Here is a 22,178-nt window from a genome sequence, read left to right as displayed (position 1 = left end):
GTTTCTTTAATTCTGTATGACTAAATTTACTTTTGAGAAGCACATTAGGTCTGTGTCTTCTTCAGTTGCTCAAAAAATTGGTTTATTGAGAAAGTCTTGTAAGATTTTCGGTGATCACTCTATTCTGAAGAAGTGTTTGAACTCTTTCATTCTACCTTGTTTTGAGTATGGTTTTCCTGTCTGGTTTTCAGCTGCTGATTCTCATCTTAATTTGTTGGACAGGAACTTAGTTTATTAAATTTCTTATTCCTGATCTAGATATTAATGTCTAGTATCAGCGTTCAATTAGTTCGTTATGCATATTGCATAAGATTTTTCATAATTCTGATCATCCTTTACATTCAGATCTTCCTGGTCAGTTCCATCTTGTTTGTGATACTCTACTAGGTATGCAGTTAAATCTAATAGTCAAGCCTTCTCCATCATGAAGACCAGTACTACACAGTATTCTGGAAGTTTTATTCCAGCTGTAATCAAGGTGTGGAATGATTTTCCTCATTGGGTAGTTGGATAGGTAGAACTTCAAAATTTCAAACTTGCAGTAAATGTGTTTTATGTTGAACAGGCTGACATAAGTCTTTTTATAATTTATATATGAAATATCTGTTTTGCTGTTACTGTCTTTAGAAGATTTTCTTTTAATATTTCAATATTTATCATAGCGTTTATTTACTTCCTTATTTCCTTTCCTCACTGGGCTATTTTTCCCTGTGAGAGCCCTTGGGCTTATAGCATCCTGCTTTTCCAGCTAGAGTTGTAGCTGAGCTATTAATAATAATAATAATAATAATAATAATAATAATAATAATGATACTACTACTACTACTACTACTACTAATAATAATAATAATAATAATAATAATAATGATAATGTTTCATTGTCATACCATGACTCTTATGTCCATACAGTAACATCAATCTCACAAAACTGATATATGGCCTGATTTTTTTATGTATTTTCAGGCAGTTTGATTTCCATATTTTACCTAACCTAGTCATTGTTTGATTTGCTTTTTCCATCTTTCATTAAACTCAAATTCCAAAGACCCTGTATTAGAGATCATAGCTCCTAAATATTTAATTGATTCCACCTCATTAATCATTTCTCCTTTCAATGATATTTTATCTTCCATTGCACATTCCGTTCTCATCATCTCAGTCTTTCTTCTCTTTATCTTGAGTCCAACCTCATGTGGTATTTCATGCATTCTGGTAAACAAGCTTTGTAAGTCCTATGGCATTTTACTAATAAGGACAGAGTCATCAGCATACTCTAGGTTTGCTAGTTTCCTCATACGAATCCAGTTCAATCCTTCTCCAGCATCCCCAACTGTTCTATGCATTACAAAATCCACGAGGAGGATAAACAACATAAGTGGCAATACATTCCCTTGGAGTACTTCACTGTTCACTTGAAATTCATTTGATAGGACCCTATTAACATTAACTTTGTACTTGCTATGCTCATGAACAGACTTAATCAAATTTACTTATGTATGAGGAACTCCATAATAACGTAGGACTCTCCACATAATTGGCCGGAGCACAATATCAAGGGCTTTTTCATAGCCATCAAAAGTGGATTTCTACATTCTACATATTACTGTACAACATGTCTTAAAATGAAAATATGGTCAGTACAACTTCTACCTTTTCTAAATCCTGTTTGTTTATCTCTCAGTTTTTTTTTATCACTATTTCTCTCTAGTCTCTTTAGAATGAGCATACTATATATTTTCATCACAACTGGCATACAAATAAACTACATTATTTGGGCAGTGTGGAATCTTTCATTAAGGAGACTTGTATTCGGTTGAATATGAGTTTGAGCCCTGCTCGATCATAGGTCTAGTAGTATCTGGACCTTCATTGTCCTTGTGAGCTAGGGAATGGACCTTTAGGGAGCCTATAGGTCTACCTGCTGAGTCATAAGCAACAATTTCTCTGCCCTCCCTGATCCCAGTTTGATAGAAAGTAGGCTGGAGTACTTATCATTGCATATGGTCAGTCTAGGGTTTGTCCTGTCCCTTGACTCTGCCACTCTTGAGGAACCATTAAACATGTCTCATTGATCCTAGTCCCTTTTGGTCAAGAAGGGACTTTTCTGGCCTGGCACTGTCATTCCAACCACTGGAACATCAAGCAAACTGTGGTCTAGAAGAAAAATCACCAGCATCTGAGAATGACTCTGTAAAGCTTTAAAGACCAGACTTGGCTCTCATTAGGATAATCTCTTTCAAAGTAAGCTGGGGCATGTTCTAAAGGATGGATCTTTAATCATCCAATATAATTAAGAAAATTCTGCAAAATTTAAAAATTCTATATCAAAAGGAAGATCAAAGCCCCTACATTGAAAAGTTTTCAAATTAAGCCAAAAATCAATGCCATGCCACATTGCCTACAGTTTCCTACTAGGTCCCTTTCCTTTACAGCCAAAGAAGAAGTTGCCTTTACTGAATCCACTCGAGGTCAGAAGTTACCACCCTCACTGTTTTATTTTTTCCTGAGCCTGGTAAACCAAAGGTTCAGCCACTGCTGGGTGCTGGGACTGAGAGGAACCGGACAGAGCACATGAAAACGCCCAGTAATGACAGAGCCTTAGGCAGTATCACCATAAAGGGGGTGAATCAATACCACAACTATCTTAGTAATAACTGAAGTGTCCACAGGTGACACAGGCTGCCCAAATCCATGATGAACGATAGCCTGTCTAGTGGAAACTTGAGTTGAACTCGACCTAGTAACCTGACCAAACCCCGGAAGAGCTCCCAAAGGATGCCTCCCAGGGAAGACCAAAGTCTTCTCTGAGGGCTTCCAGTGTAAAGCAGCCTCCTCTTCAGGGTCTAAATTATCCTCCAACCCAAAATGTACTACTTGGAAGGGGCCTTGGTCCACCATGACCCCTCTACCCAAACTCCTTACTTCTGATCCCTGCTTTTCTTATTTGGTAAATACTCAGTGTAACCCGTGATCTTAGCTAATCCTTTCACCACACATTGAAGGGATATAAATGTCATTTTCTATTGAGCCTGCTGTTTGTTGATCCTTATCCTGTGCAGAATTAATCCACTGTAAACAGAAATGGCATTTTACAGCTTCCCAAGCCTTACCCCCAAGATGCACAATAGTTGCTGTTATGCAGTCAGTTAATTTTTTTTAGTATCTCCAAGCAGAGAGCCTACTCTTCCCATACTATTAATCAGGTTTATATTTAAGGAAAATAGGCTCAGAAAAAGCAAACTATCATGTTGACAGTTGCCCCTTCGATGTATGAAAGGGTAAGGGAACTAGGTCATATATATATATATATATATGTCGTCGTCGTCGGCGGCGCCCACTCGTGTCCGAGTATTGGGTTCTGTCGTTAGCCATCAGCCTCCTATCAGAAGAAGGGTGGAGGAAACGACAGAATGCCAGTAGCTGGGTATATTGTTTTGGGTGGTCGTGGCTTTGCAACGGCCACGCACACACACTTGGCCCACATCGTTTTCATCGCGGCTCAAGACATATGAGACAGGCGGCTTCTCCGATGTTGGTTGCATCGGGCTGCCGGGTTCTTGTTATGTCAAGGCCCGCTTTGTTGCCTGCCCGATAGGCATTACCCTCTTCCGCCGGCGCTGGGAAGCTCCGCCGTTGGGGTCTTGTTTGGTTTGGTTTGATTTTGGAGTTTTCCTTCTCATAGCCTTTGCCTATCTGAAATAAAGGAGAAGGCCTATAGGGGTCCAGTCTTGGTCTGGTCACTCAGAACTGGCCTTAGCGGTATGGTTAAGCCTGCCAGGGTGGATAAACTACCCTACCGCTATTGCCCAGCCCATCATTGAGACACTCAAGCCCCTCTACTGCAGCAAAGTGCTGGACCATCAGAGGGGATATATATATATATATATATATATATATATATATATATATATATATACATACATATATATATATACACATATACATACATATATATATACATTATATATATATATATGTATGTATATATATATATATATATATATATATATATATGTGTGTGTATGTATATATATATATATATATATATATATATATATATATATATATATATATATGTATATATATATAATATAATATAGAGGGGATTCTCCTCTTTCCTCATACACCTGACAATATTAAGATAACCAAAAAATTCTGCTTCACTAGGGATTAACTAGTTGACTGTAATTGTTCAATGGACACTTTCCACTTGGTAAGGGTAGGAGTGACTCTTTAGCTATGGTAAACAGCTCATCTAGGAGTAGGAAACTAAAATCAAACCATTGTCCTCTACAGTAGTCTTGGTTAATACCATAGCCTCTGTACCATGGTCTTTCACTGTTTTCTTGCTTTATGGTACACTCAGGCACATTGTTCTATTTTTTTCGTTATTTCCTTCCTTCACTGGGTTATTTTTCATTTTGTAGCCCTTTGGGCTTATAACATCTGACTATTCCAACTAGGTTGTAGCTTAGTTAGTAATAATAATAGTGATAATAATATTAGGGTGGCCTATGCCAAATACCTAAAGCTATGCTAGCCTAAACATCATTTAAAAAGTGTCAGCAACTTAGCTAGACTAAAAGAAAACCATATAGCTTCTGGACAGTTACTGTATCAAGCTAACAGGAAAGTTCGAGCTGAAACTCATATACCAGCAACTGTGATAAATACTTGGCTCTGTTAACTGAAAAAAAATTCAGTAACGATTAACCTTAGAAAACTGATAATTGAAATTAAATGGGAAGAGAAATTCATAAAAGTAGAAGAGGTAATTAGATACAAAACTTGATCACCTCCATTCTGTCAAGAAGGCAGAGTGAATGGCGGCATATGTCATACAAAGCCGATCGCATAATCAAACAAACCAAATCACTGAAAGTGATCTTTAGCATTAAATTGATCCCCCTAATATGTGAATGTTATGACTAAGAAAGATAAATAACCGCATCATAACTTTATTCCTGTTACTTAACAGTAGATGTTGACCTCCCACTTCAAGTGGAATTGAAAGTGTAGACAGCTCAGCGGTCAGCTGGAAGATGATGGCGCAAGTAGCATTGTCTCCAGGATTAGTATTGGTTCTAGAGATAACCTGTTATTAGTTGCTAGATAATGTTCAGCATTGGAGTTGCTGTGATGGGTTCAAGAGAGCCTATCCCTAGAGCAAGGGAGACATTATTTTTTTTTATTTAATTGTATGTCATGTTGGGTTCCTTTTTCTAGCCTTTTCCAGGAAAGTCCTTGGAGACCACACACCATATGTTCGAAAGTATTGTTCAGTTCAGTCACTGAATTGTTTGAGTTGTGGGGTGTTTGATCTATGATGTTGTACTGTACTCTGTGCTCTATATCAAGAGACAGATCATTATTTGGTTACTAATCTGGATCTATATGTTTTAAGAACCAAATGCTAGATGATATGAGTTTGTAGCATCCTATTTTTATATATGTCTGTGGTGATCTTTCATAGCTAGTCTTTCTCTTATGTAAATGCATTTATTCTTTGATTTTCATTTCACAGCTTTTGGAGTTCTACATTCAAGACTAGTGCTTCAAGTTTCAAGTTTTAATTGCCTTTCAGATTGTATACATAGTCAACCAGGTAGAGAGAAAATTCAGCAAAACTATATTTGAAGGCCTATTCATTTTTTTATAGATTCAAATGGTCGAGAATATGTATTTCATATTTTTGAGATGGTTATATGCATAAAATCTTTGTATAATTTTCAGAGAACCATCAGGGCCTGTTAAAAAGGAGGGTTCACAGGAATTAAGTACAATGCAAGAGGAGCTTGAAGAAAAGTTACAAGAACAAGACAAAGCTCATCAGAGAAGTCTCAATGAAATTATGCAGTCACAGTTAATTGCAGAAAAAAAACTGCAGGAAAAATACCACGAACTTGTAAGTGTAATAATACTTTTTATTTAGATTACTCTTAATTTATTCTAGGAGGTATTTTAACTTCCTGAAATTGATACTCTTGAATTTATAATATACTTCCATGTCACCTATTTAGGATCAGCTTAATAATTATAGAGAGATTTTAGATTAGTTATGGCCAATGGATATTTTCATATATTATTGATGTTTCTTACAAACTAATTTCAAATAGAAATATTTCCTTTATAACAGTATTATTATTTCTTTTAATCTCACTAGCAGTCATGCTGCTTCTTTTTCTAACCTGGTCAAATGTTGATGTCTATCCTAAAATATAAAAATTTCCAATTTTCTTTCACTAATAATTTTACCCCTCTCATGGAGTACAGTATTGATTTTATACATAGTGGTATATGACAATAAGAGTGCTTGAGTATCCTATCTCTTATCTTTTCAGTCTTTTTGTCATTCTGTTGCTAAGTGGTCGTGCAGTTCTACTTGTGAATCCAGATAGTGTTTATTGTGTTATTAGGGGTCATTTAGCTGCAGATTACTAGGGGGTGTCTTTTTCTGGATTAACAAAACATTCTTGTGCTGATTGCTCAAGGAGTTTATTATTGGGTGATAAAGATCTTCTCTTTGTATCCCATGTCATTGGAACTAGTGTTATTTAACAATGGTTTCCTTGAATGTAGGGAATGACCAGCAACTTCATGGCTTTGTTAAGTAAGCACTCATGAGCAACCACTTTATACCATCATTAATTATATGGTATATCGTATGTTTCCTGTGAATCCAGGTATGAAAATTTTGAATAAGCTTTTAAATTTTTAAAACATTTGGTTAGAGCTAAAAAAACAGTTGCCTCACATTTCTAATGGTAGTAGAAGTCAGCTTAGTTTAGGCTCAGCCACCAGCACATCTCAGATTTTTCTTGAATAGTGTTAACATAAACGCTAGTACTTCAGCAGCTGAAACAAGTCTTTTGCCTAGTACAGGGGAAAAGGTTACTGTTAGTAGTAAACAGAACAGAAACCCTAAAGTCTTGAATTTGTATGTTTTACTATAGAAGGATCCAGAATATGAGACTGATGTGGATGTGAAAGATATTGGCACGGATGCTGTACTGTACCATTGTTTCAGGCGTTATGAAAACATTGCCGAGATATATCCAAATGGGCTAATGCATATTCAAAGATATCTTGTAATGCATCTGTTGTCACTGAGTTTTCTAATATTTTCACAAAAAATTAGATAGATTTTTATCTCAGGTGAAAGGCAAGTACAATATGCTAATACTTCTTTCTGTCTGTTGTTAAAACCTTATCTCCTGTAGAGACAGTCATCAATTTATAAGACAAATCAATTGCCTAATTGTTTTCACAGGTTAAGCTTATTCTTTTGAATGCCTTATTATTATCAACAAAAGAAGTTATTGAATACAGGTTTTTCAAGTTAGTTAAATAAAGAGATGTTTTTTTACTAGCAATGAAATTAGGAGTACAGGGGTGATGTAGATCCGCGGTACTGTTGAGGCAATTTTCTTTCAGATTTGTAGTCCAATTAACTATAGAGCCAAATTAGATGTTTAAGTGCCAAACTATGAAGGATTTTTTATGTATGATACTTGTTTGTCAAACTATACAAAACTTTTATATATCTCAATTCTACATAAGTGATTTGAAACTCCAAAAACTATCAGGATATATTCTTTGCTACTGAATTGTTGTATGTCACTCCAAGATTATTTCAGGATATGACAAGCAAAATTAATCCAAAATTTCTTTTCCAGATTTTTACTGCTTTGGATAAAGCTATGCGAATGTCCCAAGCAGCGCAAGTAAAAACTTTACAAGCCTTACACGATAAACAGGTAGAAGATATAAAACGAAGAGCTGAAGAACAGCACCGGGAAAAAAGAAAGGGCTTAGGAAAGACGACAACCGATAAAGAAGAATTAAGTAGGTTAGTAAAATTTAGCTTATGAATGCTTTGCCAGGTAATTACAGTATGCTTAATTATTTTTTGAGTCTATCCTGATTTTCTTACTGTTTTGTCTTTCAAAGCTGACTCAATATCAGCGTTACTTCAAAAAACTAAAAATTTATCTTTTCCTTCCTTTCAATAGTTCACATCCCTTGCCCACCATGGCAAAATTTGGTTGGTAATAGCAACATAATTCACTCTCTGTTGTCACATAGTCTCTCACAAACATTGTTATTCAAGTAGATGTTCCCGAAAAGATTTTAGTTACGACTTTCAATAGTGGTTATTCGGAGTCTCCCTCATGATAAATTGAGTGTTTCCTTTATCATTTATAACTTATCTAACTATGAATTGAGGATGGCTTCTGGTATTACTTTGTATATCAGTGAGAGTAGTTCACTCGTTTTGGGTGTGTGTTTGTTCGGTTTTGCTTTGAGGAAGGTTGCTACTTTTTCTCTCGGACTTCTGTGTGGTTAATTTCTGACTAATTTAAGTCTTCATACATATAAAAATTGACATTTCATATACACCTTTATCAGTTGATCTTTGCATTTAGCTCAGGGAAATCTATAGATAAGAAGGATGTGAATAAGCTATTTATTTGGGAATCTTTTGCTATTTTCCAACTCGGTAACATTTTGATATACGACGCAGATCTTTGAGCACAGTTTTCTAAATATACTGTCCAGGGGAGGTTCTTATGCTTTCATGATCAACCATTTATTAATTTTAATAGTGGCGTGAATATTGTATGTTTCAGTAAAATAGAAAGAGAATTATAGAAAAAGTTTTTAAATAAACTTAACCCTTTTGGTACGAGACACTGGTCCGCGTTCATTAGCCGTATACGAGAATTGCGACTCTTGGATATATTTTTTTTAACCTGTAAATGCATCTTTAATTTGTATATTTGCATTTTTATTTTGTTAATGCTAAGTGATTATGTAATAATTTTGTGATAAATAGCATTTGAAATATATAAAAAAGGGATTTTGACGTAGGAAAAATCTATTTCTGGGCGAGGGACCTGTGCCGCCCAGTGAATAAGCTCCTATTAGCACTTATTCTTAGGTAATTTACTGCTAAATATACCAGAGAACAAATGTAAAGGAGTGCTTGGTTAACTAGCTCGCTCACCTATTGGTGTCGGTATAGAATTGGGCGTATAATCCAGAGGTCCCGCACTATTTAGATTCATCCACAACAAAGACCCCAATAGAGGAGAGCCGTTCAACCTCACTCGGCACCACCAACTCTGCATCCGCTCAGAACCCAACTCCTTAGCACCCAAAGTTTGGGGACTCCAAGGGAGAGGAGCTGGGAGGGTTCACTGGGCGGCACAGGTCCCTCGCCCAGAAATAGATTTTTCCTACGTCAAAATCCCTTTTCTGGGCTTGAACCTGTGCCGGCCAGTGAATATATACAAGAGAAATGTCACCAAACTTGCAAAATAAAGGAAAAAACATAAGCACAAGGGAAATACAAGTTGCTTTAATCAGAGATGAGTGCCAAAAACAGCTATAAGGGTATCTTAAAAAGAACATAAATCCACTTGGTAGAACAATTGACAAAAAAGGTAAGGTATAATAATGCCGTGAGTGATGATATATACAGATACTCAGGAGTCAAAAATTTACAAATATAATAATAGTAATCAGGTGCGAAACCAACGAATACAAATAGGGTATAAATGAGGCAGGTAAGGGGGAGAGATAAAATGACAAGGAATTAACATGTGAGTTACCTGGGGGTAACTACGCTCCCTGCAGCTACTGTAGGAAATTTAAGGGCTTCCAAATGTTTAAGGTAGTGTTTCTTGAACACTGAGGGTGACTTCCACCCTGTATACCTGGAAAGATCCGTAAAATTCCTGTGGTGAAAAAAGTTCACCGAAGTAGCAACCGCTCTGATATCATGTGCAAGAGGAAAAGAGTCAGGGCTAGCTTGTTTAATAAAATACAAGATTTGTTGCCTGATCCCTTTAATGGTAATGGTACCGCCTTGTTCTCTAACGAATAGAGGCCCCGAGGAGTTAGAGGAGGTCCGGGATAAATAAGACCTAAGAGTAGTAACAGGGCACAGAGACGGATCTTGCGTGAGGGGAACAATTTTCCAGGAGGACCATCTGTTCTGAGGGTCTTCGTTCTTAGCTAAAAAGAATTTGTTAGGTGAAAGAAGGACCTCTCCCGAAGGAAGGAACTCAATATGACCCGGGTCTCTTGACAAAGCTGCCAGTTCAGAAATTCTTGCCCCGGAAGCCAAACTCACCAGGAAAAGTGTTTTCCTGAGAAGGGGAATGTAATCACAAGAACTGTTAATGGTATCAGAAGCCAATTTGAGTACATCATTAAGGAACCAGGTAACCGGGGTAGGACGAGTAACCGGTTTCAGTCTGGCACAGGCTTTCGGAATTGAAGCTAACAAAGAGTCGGTTAAGTCTATGTTAAAACCCACTAGGAAGATCTTTTTCAAGGCAGATTTAATAGTGGTGATAGTATTGGCTGCCAGACCTGATTCTAATAAAGTTCTAAAGAAAGTGACTGTAAGGTTCAAGTTCATACAGTGTACGTCTGAGTCTATCAAAAATTTAGCCAACTTTTTAACCGCAGAATCATATTGGCGGATGGTGGAATCCCGTTTATCTGATTCTAGGAACAGGGTGTTTTGAGGATCGATATTGGCACCATGCATGGCCACAAACTTCATGAAGTCCATAAAGTTAGGGCGCTCTGAATGTTTGAGAAAGCGTACACAACGCGTGTTTGTACTATCTGAGACAGAACCGGATTGGGTATCGGGTGAGGATGTAGTCTCAACTCTCGCAGGAGAGGGTACCAATTGCTCTTGGGCCAGTTGGGTGCGACCAAGGCTATTCGTCCCTTGAAGGATCTCAGTTTGTCTAGGACTTTCAGTAAAAGATTCACCGGGGGAAAGAGATAAATCCTTTCCCAGATGTCCCAATTCTGTGACATGGCGTCTGTGGCGTAGGCCTGAGGGTCTAGATTGGGAGCCATATATACTCTCAATTTGTGGTTGGACTCCGTGGCGAAGAGGTCCACTTGGAGACCCGGAACCCGAGAGAGAATCCACCGGAATGACTTTAGATCGAGTGACCATTCCGATTCTAGAGGGGAGGTCCGGGACAAGGCGTCTGCAACTACGTTCCGGACTCCCGCCAGGTGGACAGCTGAAAGATGCCAATGGTTCGAGGCTGCTAGGGAGAATATGGCTACTAGAACATAGTTCAGAGGCCCTGATTTTGATCCGCCTCTGTTGAGGCAGCGGACCACCACTTCGCTGTCGAGAACCAGACGAAGGTGTTGTCTCTTGGATGGAGCGAGACGTTTCAGGGTTAGAAGAACTGCCATGGCCTCCAGCACATTGATGTGGAATTGGCGGAATAAGGGAGACCAAAGACCTTGAACTTTCCTGAGCTGAGAATAGCCTCCCCAACCTGATAGGGATGCGTCCGTGTGAATGACTAACTTCGGAGGCGGAAATCGAAGGGGAACTGACTTTGACAGATTGATGGCCCTTGTCCAAGGTAGAAGTCTTTCCCGGAGAATGGGAGGAAGGCGGACTTTCCTGTCCCGGAGCTTCCGGTTCGCCCTCGAACGCCAGACACGATTGATATCTTTCAATTTTACTTTCAGAAGTAGATCCGTCACTGAAGCAAATTGAAGGGACCCTAAGATCCTCTCTTGGAGTCGTCTGGAACTTACTTTGTCTTTGAGAAAGCGTTTGGTGTTCATTGCAATCTCTAACCTCTTGGGTTTGGGAAGACACAGAGTGTGAGATATAAGATCCCATTGCAGGCCGAGCCATTGGAACTTTGATTTCGGAAGAAGACGGGACTTCTTGAAGTTGATCTGGAAGCCTAGAGATTGAAGGTATTGGATGACTCTGTGAGTGGCTTTTAGGCAATTTTGGGAGGTGTCTGACCAAATGAGCCAGTCGTCCAGATAGGCTACTACTTGAATCCCTTGATTTCTGAGTTCCTGAACAGCAACTTCTGCTAACTTTGTGAAGATCCTTGGGGCGATGTTGAGCCCGAAAGGCATCACCTTGAAGGAGTAATTTTTGTTTCCTAGGCGGAAGCCTAGATACGGACGGAAGTGTCTCGCTATCGGGACGTGATAATAGGCGTCTGTAAGATCGATAGAGGTGGTGACGGCCCCCACGGGGAAGTAAGCATTCGAAACTTGTCGCATTGAATGGACAAGTTGAGAAGGGATAGGTCTAGAATCACTCTTCTCTTGTCCGAATCCTTCTTCGGGACACTGAACAGCCGACCCTGAAACTTCAGGTGTTTCGTTTCTTGTATGGCGTTCTTTTGTAACAGGTCCTGGACAAATTCGACTAGGTCCGGAGTGGAATGTTGATGAAATCTGTTCGGAGGAGGAGGTCCTTGAATCCAACTCCACCCTAGTCCCTTGGAGATGATACTGAAAGCCCAGGGACTGAACCTCCATTTGTTGCGGAAGGCATAAAGCCTCCCCCCTACCCGCTGCACCTCAGTATTGGCTTGAGGAGTTGCCTCCACGTCCACCTCGGAAGTTCTTTCCCTTGCGAAAGAATCTACCTCTACCTCTGTTCTGGTTTGAACCACGGTGGTAGCCTCTACCTCTGTTATAACTCTGGGAAGAGCCTTGAGCCTCATAAGACTGGTTAAAGGCTGGAGAGGTGGTGGAGGCACCGGGAAGCTGGCTCTTAGGGAGCAGAACGGTGACATAGTCGTCCGATGAAGGAGCCTGAGAGGTGGAAGGCTGTGCAGGAGCAGCAGGAGATGGAGGAAGAGGCTGACGGAAAACGGACGAACTACTCTGCTGTTGCCGGAACTGGGTGGAGGTATACGGGCGGAGCTTCTTCCTACCCCGGGCTTTGTAATTTGCGGGATCATATTTCCGCTTAGGAGTCAAACCCCAACGGGCTTTAAGGCTCTGATTAACTCTAGTAGCCTCTGCCAAGACTTCCTCCACAAGATCCTCAGGGAAAAGATTTGAACCCCAGCAAGAGGACCGGATAAGTTTATTCGGCTCGTGCCTAATAGTCGCCTCGGCCAGGACGTGTTTGCGGCACCTACGTTTAGCAATAGCAAAGTCATATAAATCGAAATATAACGACTGCAAAGTAGCCTTATTGAGAGACTTAAAGATACTCTCAGTATCATAAGTTAAGGCTATCGATTCCGTAGACGTGGCCAAGTTCAAAGTTCGACCAACACGTAGGCGGGAATCATACTCCTGTTTAATAAGGGATTCCGGGAGACGGGGAAGCCGTTCACTAAACATAACTGAAGCACAGTCCGCTGTTAGCTTGCCAGAAGTAAAGGTGGTATGGACATTGTCCCAACACTCATTACCTGAAGGAAGAAGGAGGGAGATCGGATCCACCTCTCGGATGGGAGGCAAGGGCTTCTCCTCCAGAGCATATTGGAAAGCAAGCTCTGCAACCTTATTGACGCATGGAGTCACGGTGTTCTTGTCCATTAAGAACATTGTGAAAGAACTTTTATGAGGCGTCAACATGGTATTGGTGCAACCAATATCATTCAGAAACCTAGCCCAAACAGATTGGGCTTGTTCTTTTGGGAAAATGACAGTCTCTTTGGGGACCTTATCCAGCCGAACCAGAGCTTCCTCGGTAAGCCTGGCATAACCATGAAATGGAAATGCGAGACCAGGAGGAAAGAATTCAAAATCCTCTAGAGGACGAGTACCAAGACCTTCCAATGTTAACATCCCGTCTGAGAATGGGGAATGAAGAGCCATGCGCCAAGGGTTATTCTTGGTAAACGGCGGAAGCTTAGAGGCATCCGGGATGAGAGAGCTTTGAACTCGCTCCAGAGCACCCTGCTCTAATGCCCCAAGTCTCTGACCAATGTTAGAGAACATCGTGTCCATCTTGGCCTGCATTTCCGACACAATCTTGGATTGCATCTCCGACACAATGCGAAGCATGGCTGATTCGGAAAGGCCCAGGCTAGGAGCAGAAGTGGCGGATTGTACTCCCGGGTCGTGAGACTTAGAGGAGGAGCCGGAAGCCTTAGATGACGGGTTTGTATTTGACTTGGAACTATGGGAAGCCTTGTGGGGCTTACGAGCTTTTGGCAAAGTTCTAGATATAGACTTATCTTTGGGGGGAACCGGGTGTGATCGATGAGACGAATCACGGTCCCCAGAAAAACCATGGAAAGAAGAGAGATCAGATGAAGAAGAAAGAGCGGGGCTGAGGATAGGAATCTCAGCGCCGGTAACACCTGCCTCACTTACCACCCTACCTGCATCCGGATCATCCAACAACATAGGTTCAACATCCAGGTTCAAGGAAGCAACATTGTCTTCCAGATCTCCGGGGGCATCCAACGGATCTTGTTCCTGGTCGATGAATCCCGCTATAGTGGCATCAATGTCGGCAATGATGGGTGCCGCAACATGCCTAGCCACAGCGGCTGAAGACTTGGCATTAGGGTAGATCATGGCACAGTAGTCTTCAGATAGGACGTAAGGCTGTTTAGATTTCACGTTTCGGGCAAATCCCCCAACCCACACTTTCAGTGTGGCCCGAGCCGCAGTCTTCTGCTCCGGGGATGCCTGAAATAATAGTGGGAATTACAGAAAGGAAGATTCCCGGCGGTCCTTCAAGACCATAGAAATCTTACTAAATAGTGTATGTATACCAAAAAAGGTAAAATAATTAGAAAGACAACATAGCCAACGGGACTCACCGAATCAGATCCGAGGGTGGTGATGAGGTCAAAACAGACCATACAGTTATCAGGGTGCCAGACCACAATGTCCTCCAGCTGAACTCCGCAGAGGGCGTGAGACCTACATACGGTATGGCCACAAGGCTGATGAAGAACAGCCGCACAGGCCGTCGTCTGACAATGCACCATCTATAAAAAGAATAGTATATGAGAAACTGTAATTCTCTTAAGTAGGGGCGGGTCCGGAGGACCCGGGACTAAACATAAGTCTAACTTAAGACTAGAGCTTAAGTGTAATACTCTTAAGTAGGGGCGGGTCCGGAGGACCCGGGGCCTAAACATAAGTCTAACTTAAGACTAGAGTATAGCTATCCATTCCGGTCGAGCCGGGATCATAAAGAAGGATGCAACAAAGAATTAAGACACATGGTGTCTGATTTCCCGGAGCGAGGTTAAGCCCCGGACCGGGAAATAAAAGTACATCCATAAACCAATACATATAGGAACTCCGGGATAGTGATCTGTCATATATAATCATATATAATCATAGGAACTGTTATAAATTAAGAGGGGGGCGGAACTGTAGATAAGAACCGCCAACAGAACCCGGAGGGTTTCGTATAACATAATAAAAGTGTGATAGGTAAATATATAATAGGGTGCACCGGGATCCTACTCTGTTGACCGGTGGCCAACCCGTCTAGACAGAGACGAAACCGCCGGGACACCCGGAGGACAAAGTCCATAAACACTGAACTACCCCCTCTAAAAGGAGGGAAGGCAACGGTCCCCTAGGGGAGGGGGGAGAGAAGCCTAGCCACCCACCTAGCGAGAGGGGGAGCTTGGGGGAGGATCACGTGCTACGGAGCAGCAGGGCTACCAACTGACGATCCCCAAACACTACCAAAACAGATCATACGGAGTAATAAGCACAAATATTCATTATAAAAGTAATAGCGTTGAAAAATATATAAATATACACATAAAAAATTAGGGCAAGGCATGCAACATAATAAATAAATCCCAAAGGACAACAACCTGATGGCTTATATAATAAAATTGCCGCCCAGTAACGAAGGTCGGCAAGCCATCTACGATACGTAACTGATATCGGCCCTAAATATGAACCACAAGGGTTCTAAACGCTAAATAATGAATATCCACAATAAAACATATAAAATTTAAACTAATAATAAAAATAATACACTTAGTAACACCGCGAGTGAAACTAAAAGCTCTCAAAACAGGAGTACCAACTGTAAGCGGAATCGAGCAAGACCGAGATGATCGAAGAGAATAAACTCCTATAATTTAAATATTAAACGATCTAGATTGCTCAAAACACAGCAAAACATAGCTTGGTACTTAACTTAGACGGTGTCTCCTGGGAAACCGATGAAGAAGCCATAATCCAGTGAAAAATAGGCAAAACACGAGAGCACAAAAAAGCGGGTTACAACACAGGCGTGCTAAAAAGGAGTTGGGTTCTGAGCGGATGCAGAGTTGGTGGTGCCGAGTGAGGTTGAACGGCTCTCCTCTATTGGGGTCTTTGTTGTGGATGAATCTAAATAGTGCGGGACCTCTGGATTATACGCCCAATTCTCTACCGACACCAATAGGTGAGCGAGCTAGTTAACCTAGCACTCCTTTACATTTTTTCTCTGGTATATTTAGCAGTAAATTACCTAAGAATAAGTGCTAATAGGAGCTTATTCACTGGCCGGCACAGGTTCAAGCCCAGAAAACAACTATTCAATAAAATATTTCACTTTATAAAGAAATGTTCAAAAATATGTTTCCTTTGACATAAAATGTCTACAATAATGTATAATTACACGGCAAACAAACTTGAGAGAGAGAGAGAGAGAGAGAGAGAGAGAGAGAGAGAGAGAGAGAGAGAGAGAGAGAGAGAGAGAGAGAAAATTGGCCATAGATTTCCCCATCCAATTATTTGTGTACACTATATTTCTTCATAGTTAGAAGAAAAGAAAACATTATTTATTACTGGCTATATATGCTCAGGCATATAGATATTCACACACATGAATATATATTCCTCCCTCTAAAATAGATGATAAATATTTATTTCTGGGAAACAATTGTAATGAGATGTAATTGAATAATTTTATGACACATGACAACTCTCCTTTTCCTTGTAAAAAGTGGTAGGTAAGACTTTGTGTTGTGAAGTGCGTCATTCTTGATTCTGCATTTGGCAATGGTGGACCACATAGTTGCAATTGAGGGTGTTGTAAGGCGTGGCTGGGTGGACATGGCACTGTATGTACTGTCAGCTAGTATGGATCATTGACGAATGAGAGCGGACATTCTAAATAATTATTGTGAATGCAGCAATCCTCTTTGCAGATGCATCTAAACAGCTGAGTGTTACTTCCCATGTTTTTGGGTGGCACGTCTTACCGCCTCCTTCCACCTCCATGCCGGCAGAGTAAAATACACTAAATTTTTTGGCCTCAAATCGTACTACCTTCACACTGTCATTTTTAATTGCTTTCTTAAAAACCTTTCAACCATTCCCCATTTCCATATTTATTTGTTTTACTGCTGATTACAGAATACATTTTTCTTTATTTTCTATTGCATTTCACTCTAAGCAACCAAAATATTTTTTCCATTCATTTTGAAGGGATTATAGAATAATAACCTACATTTCTATATTTATTTGTTGTATTGCTGATTACGGAATACATTTTTCTTTATTTTCTCTTGCATTTCACTCTCAGCAACCAAAATATTTTTTCCATTCATTTTGAAGGGATTATAGAATAATTTTTCAGAAATTTGTTTTATAGGATTTTCTATAAATAATGGTAGAGGACTGGTATTCTATGTGTAAAAAAAAAAAAAACATGTCTGTAATAATTCCACCATACATAGCCGTCAAGAGATTAACTACTCGTCAGTAATAATGGACTTTACGTTATGCAGAAATGTAATGAAAACATTCATTTGTTTCCTTTGACACAAGAAGTATTCTATAATGTATAATTAATAAGGTATACGCTGAACAAAAAAATTATGAAAAATAAAACATATTTCTGGCTCCGTGAGAGTGAGACGTAATATAAATTTAGTTCATTAGACGTAAAGTTTGGTCATTCTTCTGTAATTCCACCTTTTATGTGGTTGTTACTATGAACTGGATCATTCCTGTTTTGGGTATTTCAGAGGCTTCAAAATAGACTGCGCATGTAAGAACATGACAAATACTGTACTGCATAGTATGGCAATAAATAGAAATAATGATACAGTGGAACCTCTACATCCGAACGTATCTACATCCGAATTTTCCAACATCCGAAGTAAAATTCGAGCAAATTTTTGACTCTACACCCGAATTTTATTTCGACACACGAAGTAAACATTACGCCATTGAGTGTCGAGTGCTCAGTTCTCTGTTCTTGTGTGTATCATGTGGTTGTCCTCTGTTTGGTCTGTTATTAACAGTGCTTATTTTCTTCCTTTTCTCACATTTCCTTTGTGATTTTACCTATAATCATGGTGCCTAAGAAGCTAAGTTTCAGTACAGGAAGAAGGCAATTCTTTCATTAGAATTGAAGCAAGAAATTATAGAAAAACATGAGAGCAGTGTGCATGTGAGTGATACTGTATGGCTAAACAATATGGCCGGAATAGGCCTATGATCTTGACGATCATCAAGCTGAAGGCAGCCATTAAAGCAAATAACCATCGAAGGGGATCACCATTATTACAAGACATCGTAGCAATACCCTGGAAGAGATAGAGCGCCTTTTATTGATAGGGATAAAGGACAAAGAGATTGTTGGCAACGATCATTTGTGAGAAGGGCCAGCGTGATGAATAGAAAGAAAGAAAAAAGTGAAGCAAAGAAAACCAAGATAGCGTTAACAAGCTCTTTTAAATAAGACCTCTCTTTTTCTGTTTCTCTCTAAACATAGCATTAACATGTTCTTTAAATAAAATCTCTCTCTCTCTCTCTCTCTCTCTCTCTCTCTCTCGTTCTTCTTCGCTGTTGTAGTGTTAGATACGTCTACGTCTATTATTTTTTTTCCGAGAGAGAGAGAGAGAGAGAGAGAGGAGAGAGAGAGAGAGAGAGAGAGATTAAACAAAAATGTGTTTAGAGTAGGCTACATATGATTTTTAATTGCATCAACGAGTTGAAAAACAATTAAATGAAATTAAGAAAGTAATAACAGCTAATCTGAATTCCTTTATTAACTAAAACAAATATTGATTCAAACACACTCGTGTGCGTATGCACAAACACACACACACAGGTGCAAGAATTTTGCTACGCAGTAAGAGAGACGGTCAGGGAGGAGGTAGAGATGGTGGCTGCGATAACATACCGTAACTCGTCACTGAAAGTGATGAAAATAAAAAATAAAAAAAAAATGTGAAAAATATGAAATATAAAAATAAACTAAAAAAATAAATAAGCTTAGTTAGATTAAAATTTCCGTAGTGTAAGTTACGGTATGTTATCGCAGTCACCATCTCTACCTCCTCACCGATCGTGTCTCCTTGTGCGTGTGTGTGTGTGTTTGCGAATACGCACACGAGTGTGTTTGTATCAATATTTGTTTTAGTTAATAAAGGAATTCAGATTCGCTGATATTGTTTTTTTTAGTTACATTTAACTGTCTTTCAACTCGTTAACACTGGTAAAAATCATATGTACACAACACATTTTTGTTTAATCTCATTTTTGTTTAATCTCTCTCTCTCTCTCTCTCTCTCTCTCTCTCTCTCTCTCTCTCTTCTCTCTCTCTCTCCTCTCTCTCTCTCTCTCAAAAAAAAAAAATTAATAGACGTCTCTAACACTAACAGTGAAGAAGAACAAGAGGAGAGAGAGAGAGAGAGAGAGGAGAGAGAGGAGAGAGAGAGAGAGAGAGAGAGAGAGAGTATTTATTTAAAGAACATGTTAACACCATGTCTACCTTCTCGCCGATCGTCCGTCTCCTCCTGGGTAGCAAATCCTACACCTGCGGTGGCCTGTCTCTAAGGTAAAGTGGAAATAAAACACATTTTTTATTCATTATTTCTTTATATTTATCTTTTTTACATGCTTTTTTCATATTATGCAGTTATGTTATTGTTATGCGTAATTATGTATAGCCATTTATTAAGGATTTATTATGGGTTTTTAGGCCGAGGAACGAATTAAATGAATTACCATGTATTCTTATGGGAAAATTCGTTTCGACATCCGAACATTTTCTACAACCGAAGTTGGTTCTGGAACGGATTAAATTCGTATGTAGAGGTTCCACTGTAGTAGGCTAACTTTTACTCGTGAAAACAATGAACAATACTAATATGAAATATATAAGATATGATCATCATCATTATCTCCTCGTACGCCTATTGACGCAAAGGTCCTCCGTTAGATTTTGCAAGTCATCTCTATCTTGAGCTTTTAAATCAATATTTCTCCATTCATCATCTCCTACTTCACACTTTGTAGTCCTCAGCCATGTAGGCTTGGGTCTTCCAACTCTTCTAGTGCCTTGTGGAGCCCAGTTGAAAGTTTGGTGAACTAATCTCAATTAGGGGGTGCAAAGAGCATGACCAAACCATCTCCATCTACCCCTCACCATAATCTCATCCACATATGGCACTTTATTAATCTCTCATAGTTTCATTTTTAATCCTGTCCTGCCATTCAGCTCCCAATATTCTTCTGAGGAATTTGTTCTCAAGTCTACAAAATCTGTTGGATATTGTTTCATTGTCATACCGTAACTCATGTCCATACAGTAACACCAATCTCACTAAACTGATATATAACCTGATTTTTCATATTTAATTTCAAGCAATTTGATTTCCAAATTTTACTTAACCTAGCTATTGTTTAGTTTACTTTTTCAATCTTTCATTAAACTCCAATTTTAACAACCCTGTATTAGTGATCATGTTTCCTAAATATTTAATTAATTCCACCTCATTAATTCTTTCTCCTTCTAATGATATTTCATCTTCCATTGCATATTCCATTCTCATCATCTGTCTTTCTTTTCTTTATCTTAAGCCCAACCTCATATGATATTTCATGCATTCTGGTAAGCAAGTTTTGCCAGTCCTGTGGTGTTTTGCTTATAAGGGCAGCGTCATCAGCATACTCAAGGTTCGCTAATTTCTTGTTACCAATTCAGTTATTCTCCGCCTTCCCCAGCTGTTCTATACATTACAAAAATTCATGAGGAGCATAAACAACGATGATAACACATTTCCTTGGAGTACTCCACTGTCGACTGGAAATTCATTAGATAGGACTCCATTAACATTAATTTAGCACTTGCTATGCTCATGAACGAACTTATTCAAATATACATATTTAAGAGGAACTTCATGATAATGCAGGACTTGCCACAAAATTGACTAGTGCACACTTATCCAAGGCATTTTCATAGTCCATAAATGCCATCAAAAGTGGATTTCTATATTCTACACATTGCTGTATGATATTTTAAAATGAAAATGAAAATTTTGTCAGTTAAACTACCTTTTTAAACATAAAACTTACCCACTGGTTATATAAGAATGGCTATAGTCCCTTGGACGCTCCGCAGAAATTTGAAATCTCGTGGCAATCGCAGATATGCCAGGTGTACACTAGCGGCCTGGCGATAGATAGGCCAAACTATTCCAATTACTTCAGAACCTTCCCTGCGCTCTTGCGAGCAAGAAGTGTTGGAATTCACTTGTGATTAACCTGGATTTTAGAAGTATTTTGGTGATGTATACCTAATTTTCTGGTTCTGGCATTCGCTTATCTGTTTATTTGATCTGTGATCACGTGTTTATAACTTAAAAGGTAGTATTAGAAGGTTTTTCAACATTTAAACCTCACGAAAGCATAAGGGCGGGATGTAAACATCTCGTCCATTGATGACGTCATAGCCTTATGACTTAGGCTAAAAGTCTGTCTTGCTTTTTTACAAAGAATGATAAGTGTATTCTTTCTTTTGTAGTATTAAGTTTTAAATTAAATTAAAGGATTTTGTTATTTTAAGAAAATTTTATCCTTTTAATAGGTTTTCTTTAGATAATCTTCGATCTGTTTTCAAATATTAACTAGCCTTTAGTTTTTTTTGTTACGCAGTTGTCAGTATCGTTACGATATTACAATATCTCTTTGTAGCGATTTTTATGAATACATTCTTCTTACAACTCAAGTTTTTAGTTGTACTATATAAAAAGGACATGTTATTTTGCAATTAATTGGTCCTTTTGGTATTTTTCTTTAGTCAGAGATTAAAGGAAGTTACAGTTCAGTTAATGTTTATACGACGCAGTACAGTATTCTTTACAGTCGATGTAGCGCACGATTCTGTGTATTGTTGTTTACTTGGTGGTTTTTGGAATACTAAAATTGTTCGTATATTAATTGTAGATGTTCCAATGGGTACGGGTGATAATTCGCCTTTTATTGGAACCCCTTAATTTAAGGGTTTATTTTAATTTATAAATATTCTTTTCTTATATCTATTAAGGTAATATTTTATATTTAATAGTTTGTTGCGTTTATATGGGATTCAGTGACTTTTGCATTCCCATTTAAACCATTGACAGAATTGTAAGTCTCTCTCTACG

At 39.0% G+C, this 22,178-nt stretch overlaps 1 protein-coding gene across 11 annotated transcripts in view; it reads left to right on the top strand.

The window, feature by feature from the left end:
* The window catches only part of Plc21C (Phospholipase C at 21C), a 935,201-nt gene that overhangs the window by 841,098 nt on the left and 71,925 nt on the right, over positions 1-22,178 (top strand). For all 11 annotated transcript variants that reach the window (XM_068375234.1, XM_068375236.1, XM_068375240.1 and 8 more), the window contains 2 exons: positions 5,734-5,905; positions 7,677-7,849. In XM_068375234.1, coding sequence (XP_068231335.1) covers positions 5,734-5,905; positions 7,677-7,849 — 345 coding nt within the window. The remainder of the gene's footprint in view (positions 1-5,733; positions 5,906-7,676; positions 7,850-22,178) is intronic.

Source organism: Palaemon carinicauda, chromosome 6, assembly GCF_036898095.1.
Source record: "Palaemon carinicauda isolate YSFRI2023 chromosome 6, ASM3689809v2, whole genome shotgun sequence".
In the NCBI taxonomy this organism is placed as follows: Eukaryota; Metazoa; Arthropoda; class Malacostraca; order Decapoda; family Palaemonidae; genus Palaemon; species Palaemon carinicauda.
This window is presented reverse-complemented; position numbering and strand designations above follow the sequence as displayed.